Source organism: Portunus trituberculatus, chromosome 15 (genome assembly GCF_017591435.1).
Source record: "Portunus trituberculatus isolate SZX2019 chromosome 15, ASM1759143v1, whole genome shotgun sequence".
Lineage (NCBI taxonomy): Eukaryota > Metazoa > Arthropoda > Malacostraca > Decapoda > Portunidae > Portunus > Portunus trituberculatus.
Genome location: NC_059269.1, coordinates 830,435 through 843,313, shown reverse-complemented (window position 1 = coordinate 843,313; position 12,879 = coordinate 830,435). Strand labels below are relative to the sequence as shown.

General features: G+C 42.0%; 1 protein-coding gene and 1 long non-coding RNA gene across 2 annotated transcripts in view; one reads left to right on the top strand and one right to left on the bottom strand.

Annotated features, from left to right (window-relative positions):
• LOC123503943 (structural maintenance of chromosomes protein 2-like) overlaps window positions 1-12,879 on the bottom strand; it is a 230,003-nt gene that overhangs the window by 138,222 nt on the left and 78,902 nt on the right. Inside the window, exons 12-19 of the mRNA XM_045254068.1 lie at window positions 9,720-9,809; window positions 9,123-9,313; window positions 3,597-3,609; window positions 2,975-3,037; window positions 2,613-2,672; window positions 2,348-2,466; window positions 609-747; window positions 225-371 (exon numbers count right to left, since the gene is read on the bottom strand). Of these exons, the coding sequence (XP_045110003.1) occupies window positions 225-371; window positions 609-747; window positions 2,348-2,466; window positions 2,613-2,672; window positions 2,975-3,037; window positions 3,597-3,609; window positions 9,123-9,313; window positions 9,720-9,809 (822 nt within the window). The remainder of the gene's footprint in view (window positions 1-224; window positions 372-608; window positions 748-2,347; window positions 2,467-2,612; window positions 2,673-2,974; window positions 3,038-3,596; window positions 3,610-9,122; window positions 9,314-9,719; window positions 9,810-12,879) is intronic.
• On the top strand, window positions 4,826-5,772 carry LOC123504007. Its single transcript, XR_006674677.1, has 2 exons — window positions 4,826-4,891; window positions 5,611-5,772. It is a non-coding gene; the product is annotated as an uncharacterized LOC123504007 (long non-coding RNA).

Sequence of the window (12,879 nt, the reverse complement as noted above, 5' to 3'; positions counted from 1 at the left end):
AAGTAGTCGATCGTTAACCGAGGGACACCTGTACATGTCTATAAGTCACTTAAATACCTTCATAACTTTTGATCTTGCATATTATTTTCATAATATAGTTTTTGTTTAGATTTTAGGTGACCTGCAGAGTGCCCCCCCCCCCCCGCCAACACCCACTCAAGCTTTCTGATCTTCCACACCCAGTACAGTACCTCCATCACTACACCCACGCCCTCCACACCTACCAAAGCCTCAGCTTGCTGCACAGTACGATTGTCAATGGACCTCCCAGCTATCTGGTTGAGGGGGATGATGGTGACCCGTCTTGCCAGCTTCCCATTCTTCAGGATCTTTTGGCCTGTCACCTCTGTGTCCGTGATGACGTTGTACAACTGTGGCCACAGACAGATAAACACAAGATAATTGGACAAAATGGAAAACTCCAACACAAGTAAGCAACATATATACAAGGAAGAGCATGCATACATGATGAGGCTGCAGAATTCCATATAAGCTTTACATGTGAAATGAAAGGTAAATGATACCATGGAAGACAAGTTTAGATTAACACATGACTCAAACTTTAGTGGTAACTGTACGTAGTAGAAGAGAAAGAATCATTTCCTAACCTTTCCTCCAGCAATGACCTCAATGGCTGTGGCAGTGGAGGAGTCCTGTAAGGTGAATAGCTTACACACTAAGCCCTTCACAGAAGATCGGTCAAAGTTCCTCTCTGGGTCCTTGTAGTTGAAGCTCAGCTGAGGGTATCTGTAGAAACAGCCTAAGGTTTTTCTTTCCATACACACACACACACACACACACACACACACACACACACACATATATACAGTAAGGTCCCGAGTTACGTCAGAGTTACGTTCCTGAAAAATGACGTAACTCAATTTTGTACGTAACTCGAGTTTTTGTACTTTCAAAGCATATTATCGAGTTTTCAACCAATCATATTTTATGGTTATTCAGGTAAGTAAAAGGTTATATTGTTATATTGGTATATTATTTACAACTATGTAGGAATATGAAACACAAGCTTGTTTTTGTTGTTGATTAGGGCCACGAACGCGAAGGAATGCATGTTGCCAGAGGGGTGGACGCCTGAGGCCGCCAGGAGGGTAGGCAGGTCGAATGTTGTGACGCCCAGGGTAGACAGCTGGGAGCGTAGTGCAGTGCGGTGGGAGTAGAAGCGTGGGCAGCGGAGCAGGAAATGCAATAGGGCAATAGGGATCAGCAGACAGGCGCAGACAGTGCAAGTGAGCTGCAAGTGTCGTGTGGCCCAGACGAAGGCTCCGGAGTTGTTATTGTTGTGATAGGTGCGCGAACCCTCAAGGTCGTCAACCTCCCCGTTGTCATGGTAACGGGCTTCCCATTTTCTTCTTCACTCCCTTACACACAGCAGCTGCCTCCCTTCTCATGTCTTTTAATTATGTCCACTTTTCCTTGTAGCGTAATGGTTTTCCTTTTCTTAGCATCACTGCTATCACTCAGTTTTCTTTTTGGTGCCATTGAGGAAGATACTAAGATAGTCAGCAAACGTAGATGTAGGAACACTCTTGCCAGGGGCGACGGTGTGGTGGAACTGAGGTACGTAGTGTTATTGTATTCAAGCGTGAGGTGGACGGTGTGGCGGATAACCACTAGTGACGCCTGGTGGCCAACAATAACAATAAACCCCGCGCTTTACAATTTATAAATTTTCAATTTTTTAAATCTTAAATTGCCTTATAGTGGACAGACATAAGTGTGAGTTTGACGTAACTCGAGACCAACGTAACCCGGGACCTTACTGTATGTATATATATATATATATATATATATATATATATATATATATATATATATATATATATATATATATATATATATATATATATATATATATATATATATATATACAGGAACCACTGCCATGTGTCTCATTTATACAACATACCACACAATCAGGGAACCAGAGTCTCATTTATACAACATAGAGAGAGAGAGAGAGAGAGAGAGAGAGAGAGAGAGAGAGAGAGAGAGAGAGAGAGAGAGAGAGAGAGAGAGAGAGAGAATTTTGGAAAAATGCAAACTTTTACAAGAAATTTTTCAAATTTTCAAAAGTCTTTCCTCTGTGGTTCCCATCACACATAAGAGACACAGTTCTACTAGCAAAATGCTGATCACATCAAGAAGCTGACAGTTACCCAGCACAGCAGAGTAACAGAAATGAAACATCAGTTTCAAACACCTGGTTGACAGGCACAGCATGAAAAGAGCTGGAAACACAAATCATTAGGGAAACTGAACAGGTTAATGCCACATTTAAAGTACAACAAAATAATCATAAGAAGAGCTATATTAATATTTGATTTACCTTGACTCAAATCGGTCAATCTTCTCTTGGAGGTTCACTAAGGTATGGTTGAGCCTGCGCTGTTGCTCTTCCAACTCCTCCACCCGACTGTCATTGTAATCCAGGGACTCCAACTGGCTCTGCAAGCACACCCACACACATATAAAAAACCCATACCCACACACACATCACAAAAACACCCAAATTCACATACATCATAAAAATACACACATTCACACACACAAACACAAAAACATCTACATCCATGCAAATACCTTTCAAATACCTGCCAGGGTGACATACTATGAGTACTAACACAGTAGTCTGTTTGGCACCCATGAATAGCCTGATGGTGCATGACACCAGACACATCAGTACATACAACTAAAAAAATTAAACTTTCCATTAAAAACTTTTCTGTCTTTACTTATGTACCGAGTAACAGTACTGGAGTGGGATTATTACCCACTATTAGGGTATTTATTTAGTCCAAATCCTCATCTTCCCTTTCATATGTGTAGCTAGGAATTCTTATATAGGGAGTCCCTGTAGGGGGAGAAGGGAGATGACGTGTGGCTGTGTGCGCAGTCATCATGGCTGCCACCTTATAAGGTGAGGAGCGTGGTGGCGTCACCCTCAGAACATCACCCGCTCTCTTCTCGAGGTACACTCTCCAACATTCTCCAGGAAGAGCTGCACACGCCACGTGGTCTGATAAGAGCAACTCATGAGATAATCACTATGTTTACAGCACCGTTCCTGTGGAACCTTCTGCCACTTCCAGCACAGCAGGCCCAACCAGGCAGAGAGACAGAGAGAGAGAGAGAAGCAGGACGCCGCGAGGGACGGGCCACCATTTTTACCTCTCGGGACGCCACCACACGCACCCCACGCCCTCTCATCTACAGCTGAGTTACCCACGGTTTCCATAGGTCTCCCGTCTTATAGGTAGGCTAGGTAGGAAGTTACATGACTGTGATGAGTTGTTATTGAATTAAAGGGTCTATTTTGATAAGCTTGGTGTGTTCATCCCTCCCCCTTGGATTCGTTACATCTTTCTTTTCTTCCCTTACTCGGCCTAAGCTTCACTTAGGCCCAGTACAAGAGACTGAGCCTCACGAAGGTTCAGTATAGATGGTGGCAGCGGTGGGACGAACACACCAAGCTTATCAAAATAGACCCAAATCAAAGATCAGACATAAAGAAATTTATCAGAGAATGTATAATTTGTCAACAATGTAAAACTGCACCAGCTTTACAAAAGACATACCAGGAATTGCCTCCTGTAAATCAACCTTTGGAAAGAATTAGTATCGATATTACTGAAATGACTCCAGCCAGAGGAGGTTATAAGTACGTATTAACCATCATAGATCACTTTTCAAGATTTGTAAAGTTGGTGAAGTTACGGTCCAGACACGCTGAGGAGGTAGTTAGGGTTATTAAGAGTTACTTGGGAGACTATGGGGTACCGAAGGTACTCTTAGCTGACAATGCGTGCGAGTTCGCTCACAATTGTTGACAGAACTCTGTCGTACGCATGGGATAGAGATGGTGTTTTCCACTCCATACCATCCATGTGGGAACTCTATCACCGAACGGTTACATCGAACCATGAAGTCAGTGCTAGCGTCTCTCGAAAGGACAACCGCACAGGTGGTCCGAGTGCCTCACGCAGTGTCAGCAGATCCATAATGCGGCCGTACACGAGACCACTGGCGAACAGCCCTATTTCCTTTTCTTCCAGCGCCATGCTCCTCGCTATGTGGGAACTACTTTGCCCCAGGTGGACGATGAAATAGACATTAATACAGCCTTGGAGGCAGTGAGACAATCATCCCGTGCAAATAGCAGGAAGAGGTTAGCTAGAGCGAACATTGGCCGGAAGGACCAAAGAGTCGAGGTAGATGATTTGGTGTGGATAAAAAGGGAACAGTTTGGTTCGTCAGCTGATAGAAAACTTGGTCTCAAGTGGATTGGACCGTATAAGGTTAAAAAGGTGAATTTAGATGAAGTGTCATATGAAGTGGAAAATGTGTTTAATGGCAAAATACTCCATAGAGCAGCAGACCGAGTGAGAAAATATGTAACCGATGAAGGGTACGTGGTAGACATATAAGAAGTTGTAGTGCCTTCCGATGAGGAGGAAGAAGACAATCAGCCGGTTCCTGAATTACTTCTTTTTGGTCCGTTAGGCAGCCAACCAAGCAGTTTGTATCCTGCGCCGTTCCAGAATGCCTTTTTCCATCTGTTTTTTGTCCGCTAGTGAACCAAAGATTGGAACTTTGGTCGAGGCATTTTGCAAAACATTGGTCAAGTGTCCGGGCGACCAAAGCTACCGCCTTGTATCTTAAATTTCCAAATGTAAAAAGAAGCTAACTGTAATTAAATTCATTTCAGTCTATTTACCATGTCAAATTTTTTTTATGGTACAACAAAGCTTTTCTTATGCTATATTGAGCATACGTTTAATTTTAAAGTCTACTGTAGTCGCCTTGTGAGTTCGCCAAACATCAACAACAGCCTAATCGACTCGTCACATCTCTACTTCACTGACTAAATTTGGTAAGTATATGATTAATCTTGTTATTTATATATCATTACATGAATTCTTACTGTGTGCTTCTACTATTAAGAAAGGTAAGTGGACGAATTAAAGGGCAAAAACTATAATATGGAAGTAGTGGAGTAGACTGAAGCCGAGATATCATGTACGTAGCTCATACCCAGGAAAAAAAAAAAAAAAAAAAAAAAAAAAAACGATTAAATAAATTAAAATGATCATGAGGCTGTATATTGAGTATATTTGTAGTTTTAAGTTCAAGGCTATTAAGAGGTGACCGATGAAACAATGGAGGAAAGGTATAAATGGTACCTTGATGAGCTTGCAGGTAACACTTGATTCTGTGGTGGTCTACACATCAGAAGACATTATTGATGGATTTATTACACATTAGTGAATGGATCCTATTAACGAACCTAATGTAACCTAACCAAGCAAACAATAACCCAGCCAACTTAACCTAACCCACCCAACCTAACCTAACCTAACCAAGGTAAACTTAACCAACCTATTTATTGTCATAACTTCTGAAGCATCAATTTGCGATGGAAAATGTCAATATGAAAAAGCGGAAATGTTAGATTGGCAGAAATTAAAACAAACCAAACATATTTTAACCTAACCTCACTTATCCCCCACCCAAATCTAACATACCTATGCCCTACAACCATTCAAAATGCAGCTAGGTATTCTTCAGACCATTAAAAACTACACTTTTCAGGTACCATGGCTGCATTAGAAGAAATCATAGATGAAGAAATGTATGAAATGGAAGAATTGCGACGAGTGAGGATTCCACGCATATATAAGATCTTATGGTGTATAATGTAGGTATTGCAAAGTACAAATAGTATGTAAGAATGAATAAACGTAACCATCTACTTTTAATGCTAATCATTATACCTGTGTGTGTGTGTGTGTGTGTGTGTGTGTGTGTGTGTGTGTGTGTGTGTGTGTTATCTACTTTTTGAAAATATGATCATAGTGATGAGTCTGAAAAAAAAAAAAAAACTGATTAAGTGTTGCACATATTGCATTGAACTTCTTGGTAATTGTCTCCCAAGCTTCCTGTTTCTTAGCTATCATGGAGTAATTACCACTTTTATCAAGCACGACGTTGAATTGGTTGATAAGATCAACCAACGTGCTTTTCTGGTCGCTGGTTAGCGACGCCAACTTTTCTTCCTTGAGACATGTTATCAGCTGATCGAACGAAATTGTTTACGTTTTCACCAGGTTTTCACTCACACGCTTACCAACCACAGCTATGCGGGGCTACCAACCATTCCGACGCTTTATATCCTTTTGGTAAGCCAGACAACTAGGTTGGCGAGCGCTCCAAACACAAAAAAGCGAATTGTGGAACTGTCATAAATAGTTGGTGCGCGAGCCAAACAACATGGTAAGCGTTTTGGTTTGTTGCCGTACCAATACATTCAGGAACCGGCTGAATGAGGTAGAGGAGCCCAGTAAGGAGATTTATAGAAGAATACTAAGTACAGTAGAATCTCGAATCTCGATCAATCTCATCTCGATATTTCGCATCTCGATTGCACCATAAAAAACCCACTATTCACACATCTCGATGAAATTACCCAAATCTCGATTGCTGTTTTTTTTTTTTTTTCATCAAAAATGCGGCGCATCGCGATGCGATTGTTTTGATTGCTCTCCCACCTTGCGGCAGCTTGTGGAGTGTATCAGTACACGCGGCCTCCCCCCGCTCTGTTTAAAACCAGTGTGTGCGGTGTGCGCGGTCAAGGTCATTTACGGGTGCGGGCAGGCTACCTGGATCCCATTCATCATGTTTCCCGCAGCCAATGGAAGGGCCCAAGGGGTGGATAAGAGCGAAAATGAGTGTAAAGGACAACAAAGTGTGAAAAAATGCGGAAGTGAAAAACGTGATTATCGAAAGGGCAAAAAACTGAACAAATACACTGCAGAGGACAAGGATAAAGTGTTGCAGCTCTTGGAGAAAGGCTATAGAGTCAGTGAAATACAAAAACTTACTGGCATTCCTCAGAGTACTATTTCCACATTGAAAAGCAAAAAAGATGAAGTGAAAAAATCAGTGACATTGGCAAAAAAATTGTTCACAGGAAACACACTTGGACAGCGCCGCATCACGTGTATTTATAATGAAAGTAATCGTCTAGTGGCAGAAATGGAATATTATCTGGTGAAGTGGATTCAACGACGAGCAAGAGAGGTAGCTAGTATCAATGGTCCTCAGCTGCGTGAACAGGCAAGGATATTCTACCAGGCTGTTTGCAAGAAAAAACAAGTAAAAAATCCACCTGCATTTAATGCTTCTGTGGGGTGGCTGCAGAAGTTTAAGAAGCGGAGTGGCATTAAATATGCACAGTATCAAGGCGAGATATCTTCTGCTGATAGTGAAAGTGCTGCTAATTATCCCGTAATAGTCAAACAAATAATAGAAGATGGAGGCTATTGCAAAGACCAGATATATAATGGTGATGAGACTGGCCTTTATTGGAAACGTTCTCCCAAAGCCACCTTCATTTCTAAAAATGAAAAACAAGCACCAGGAGTAAAAGTGTCCAAAGAACGTATCAGCTTTCTTTTTACTTGTAATTCTTCTGGCAGCCACAAAATGAAACCTCTTATCATTCACAAATACAAAAGGCCTAGACCTTATAAACATGCAGATATGCAACAACTGAATGTTTATTGGGAGACTACAGCTTCAGCCTATATGACCTCAGCACTTTCTATCGAGTGGTTCGATAAATACTTTGTCCCTGATGCAAAGAAAAAGTGTGAGGAACTAAACCTGGATTTCAAAATCCTTCTCATTCTAGACAATGCACCTGGCCATGCAAAATTCCTCATAGGGAGGCATCCATGTGTTCAAGTCGTGTTTTTGCCCCCAAACACTACTTCCATATTACAACCCCTGGACCAGGAAATAATAGCCAATGTAAAGCTATTATACTATAAGTACCTTCATGACAAAATGCGACATGAAATAGATAGCAATGATGAGCTGGTTGAGATCGAAAACTCCTCAAATGAAAGTGAAAGTGATCGTGAACTGTCCGCCACCTCCAACCAGGCCACCGACACCGCCGCCCAAGGTCACCACTGAGGAAGACGTTTCGTCAAAAGGAGATATTTCTGTGAGGCAGTTCTGGAAATCCTACAACATCCGGAATGCAGTGGATTTAATGGTGAAAGCTTGGAATAACATATCAGATGCAACTATCAGACATGCCTGGGAAAATCTGCTAGCCGAGAAAGATTCTTCAGATTCCTCACAAATTCAACGACAAGCTGATCTACTGGCTGACGCTGTGACATCTATTACAACTGTTCCTGCCCCTGGATTCTGTGATGTTAATGAGAATGATGTGATGAAAGAGTTATTAGGAGAAAAGTTTGATGCAAGTGAAGCAATCGAAAATTTCATTAAAGAAGACGTAATGGAGGAAGAATTGGAACAGCCTGATACCGTGTCACAGCCTCCCTCCCTGAGTGTTCAACAGTTGTCCGAGGCACTGGGGCTTGTGGCAAAGGCCAGGGATATTGTGGAGGGAAAAGTGGAGAATGAAACTCTCCAGGAGGCTTTTGATTATCTCAATAGAAAAATGATGGGCATTTACAACAGTAAAGTCAATGAACAAAAACAGTCCACTATAACGAGGTTGTTCAAGATGCAGCAGCGAGTCGCCGAGGTCATCGAGAATGTCACAGAAGAAGACGAAGGACCAATAGACCTTGATGCTTTGGACACTGAACTACCAGAAGAACCATCATTTGTAGGATTTAATGCAGAGACTGACGGTGCTGGCTGCAGTGGAGAGAACATACGCAAGGCCATGACAAGATTAGGGAGTGAAGGTGGTGAGTCCCAGTAGCCGAGCCACCAGCCCAGCCCCATCAATCACCCTAATTTTATTTCAATAAATATAAGGTAAATATGTGTTGTTTTATTGTAACATTTCATTAGTTTTATTATATGAACTGCAGTGTGTAGTGTGGTAAGTACTTTAGGTGTCAGCCTGAGAGTTTGTGTACTTGATATAGGTTAGTTGCCAAAGTTTTGGTCGCAATTGCATTTTTCCCTATATGAAGTTAACTTCGCATCTCGATATTTCGAATCTCGATCAGTATTTTGGGTCCCAATTACAATCGAGATTCGAGATTCTACTGTATATAGACCCCTAGGGACATTGGAATCTTGTGACTGCCCTATACTTCTTTTGCAGCTACATCAGATCCGCTGCTGGGGAAGGAGACCGCCACTGTTGGGGGTGGCTGGAATGTTCAGGAGGAGGGGCCTCCTGAATCCAGTCCCCACAGAATAAGGCCTTGGAGAGGACTACGTTGGCCTCTCTACTCCGCCCCTGTACGCCTGGACTGATGGGAAGTGGGTGGTGCAACACCAACTGGGAGGTCAGGTCCTGCCGGACCGGTAGAGACGTCAAGGTCTCGCACTAAGTGGAAAATTGTTGAGTGTGAAATGTTGAAACGAAGGGCAGTAATACCACCGATACCCTGGACACTGTATATAGCTCTAAATGGTTACGTGTGCTCACGGTGGTGTATCGCGATTACGTGGATTGTTATGTGTGTGGTACTTTTTGTTGTTGTAAAAGAGAAGACGAGGATTTGTTTTCCCTGAGGAAAAAGCCATGTACCGAGTACCAGTACTGGAGTGGGATTATTACCCACTATTAGGGTATTTATTTAGTCCAAATCCTCATCTTCCCTTTCATATGTGTAGCTAAGAATTCTTATATAGGGAGTCCCTGTAGGGGGAGAAGGGAGATGACATGTGGCTGTGTGCGCAGTCATCATGGCTGCCACCTTATAAGGTGAGGAGCGTGGTGGCGTCGCCCTCAGAACATCACCCTGCTCTCGTCTCGAGGTACACTCTCCAACATTCTCCAGGAAGAGCTGCAATACGCCACGTGGTCTAATAAGAGCAACTCATGAGATAATCACTATGTTTACAGCACCGTTCCTGTGGAACCTTCTGCCACTTCCAGCACAGCAGGCCCAACCAGGCAGAGAGACAGAGAGAGAGAGAAGCAGGACGCCGCAAGGGACGGGCCGCCATTTTTACCTCTCTGGGACGCCACCACACGCACCCTCACGCCCTCTCATCTACAGCTGAGTTACCCACAGTTTCCCTCCCCCATAGGTCTCCCATCTTATAGGTAGGCTAGGTAGGAAGTTACATGACTGTGATGAGTTGTTATTGAATTAAAGGGTCTATTTTGATAAGCTTGGTGTGTTCATCCCTCCCCCTTGGATTCGTTACACCTTTCTTTTCTTCCCTTACACGGCCTAAGCTTCACTTATGTATGGCTTCCGTCAAGGTCGCTCTACTGGCGATCATCTGGCTTTCCTTACTGAGTCTTGGTTATCCTCTTTTAGAGATTTCGGTGAAACTTTTGCTGTCGCGTTAGACATATCAAAAGCTTTTGATAGAGTCTGGCACAAAGATTTGATTTCCAAACTGCCCCCCTACGGCTTCTATCCTTCTTTCTGCAACTCTATCTCAAGTTTCCTCTCCGACCATTCCATTGCTGTTGTGGTAGACGGCCACTGTTCTCTTAAATCTATTAACAGTGGTGTTCCTCAAGGTTTTGTCCTGTCATCCAATCTCTTCCTTGTATTATTCATTAATGGTATTCTAAACCAAACTTCTTGATCTTTTCACTCCTACGCTGATGATACCGCCCTACATCTTTCCACGTCTTTTCAGAGACGACCAACCTTTCAGGAAGTTAACAGATCCCGCAGGGACGTCACAGAATGCCCGATATCTGCTCTTTCTAAGTTTTCTGATTGGGGCAGATAAAACTTAGTAGTGTCCAATGACTCAAAACTCAATTCTTCCATCTGTCAACTCGACACAACCATTCACATTCCCAGTGAGATCTAATAGCACTAGTTCAGGGGTTGCTGTGAACTTATCATTAAAGCCAGCTGTGACATCACTGAACGTTTCCCTTTGTGTTTCACAACACAAGGGGGCAGTCACAGCCTGCCCTCTAAAGACAACTCTCTTACTTCACACAAAACTACATGCACCTACCTACACATACATTCTTCACTCAAGATTTAGAATTGAATAAAAAAATGATGATTCCTGTAGCTACCACACAAGCAGTCTCTTTTCCTTTTAACTTTTTAGGGACCGGTACCTCAGTGGGCCTTTTTTGTTAACACACTTTTTGTTGCCCTTGGTCGATTGTCCCTCTTATATAGAAAAAAAAAAAAAAAACAACAACTACATATTCCCTCTTCTTCAATGACATTCGATTGACTCTTCTACACTGAATATCATCGGTCTGTCCTTTACTTATAATCTAAACTGGAAACTTCACATCTCATCTCTTGCTAAAACAGCTTCTATGAAGTTAGGTGTCCTGAGGCGTCTCCTCCACTTTTTTCACCCCTCAACTGCTAACTCTACAAGGGCTTTATCCGTCCTTGTATGGACCACTCTTTGCATGCGGATGGGGGGAGGGGTAGTTCCGTTCACAGTTTTACTAGATAGGCTGGAATCAAAAGCCTTTCGTCTCATCAATTCCCTTCCTCAGACTGATCGTCATCAGCCTCTTCCTCATCTCCAGAATGTTGTATCTTTTGCTATATTCTATCACTATTTTCATGCACACTCTTCTTCAGATCTTGCTAGCTGCATGTCTCCCTTTCTCCTGTAGCCTCGCTGCTCAAGACTTTCCTTTTCCTCTCATCCCTCTTCTGTCCACCTCTCTAATACAAGAGTTAACCAGTATTCTCAATCATTCATCTCTTTCTCAGGTAAACTCTGAACTCCCTGCCTGCTTCTGTATTTCCTTCTTCCTGTGACTTGACCTCATTTAAGAGAGAGGTTTCAAGACATTTTTCCCTTTCCTTTGGCTAACTGGTCTCCCATCTTATAGGTAGGCTAGGTAGGAAGTTACATGACTGTGATGAGTTGTTATTGAATTAAAGGGTCTATTTTGATAAGCTTGGTGTGTTCATCCCTCCCCCTTGGATTCGTTACACCTTTCTTTTCTTCCCTTACACGGCCTAAGCTTCACTTAGGCCCAGTACAAGAGACTGAGCCTCACGAAGGTTTAGTATACTTACATACAACTTATCTTTTGAACAATCAAAATGGCAAGAAAAAAAGAAAAAAAAAAAAACTTTTCCAACCTCAGTGTTGGATTTACAAAGTAATAAAGCACCACCAGTGAGTGGACCCATAATCACTCACAAACCAATCATTCAATAAAATAATAGAAATTTTATGAAGTTTAATAATAAACTGTATGCTTAAGACCACCTTAACAAAGCATTATGAAGAACATTTTTTCTGCACAATCTAGTCTATGGAATCTATCTAAGACATATTAACGTAGCAAAGAAAAAAATTCTTCTTCCCCCAAAATGAGTCACTTCTACCATGTTTCTCTTCAATAACTTTAAAATCTACAAACATCAACTTGCAATCATTCAAACTTATTAAGAAAGGATAATTGAAAAAAATAAATAAATAAACATCAAGAAACCTAAATAATTCATACCAACTACGAAAATCTCCAACTTGGGATAACTTTTCTTGTTATTTCTATCAATACCAGCATTTTTATTTTACATTTTTTTTGGTAAAACTAGTGTAATGTGTTTCCATGTCAGAGACCCATCTGTGTGCTGAATATATAATGGAGGTGATAGTGTCTGGCATGGAGGTGTACATTCCTCATTCTTTTTCTCAACCTAAACCTTCTAAAGCTTGGTTTAACACAGCCTGTTCTCGTGCTATACATGATAGAGAGGTTGCCCACAAAAGGTACTTGAGCCTTCCATCTCTTGAATCTCATACACTATATTCCTGCCTAGAATCATGCCAAGTCAGTTCTTCATCTTCCCAAACACTCCTTCATAAATAGAAAACGTCAGAATCTCTCAAACTCAAACTCTCCTCGTGACTTCTGACTTCTGGCCAAAAACACCTCCAATAACTTTA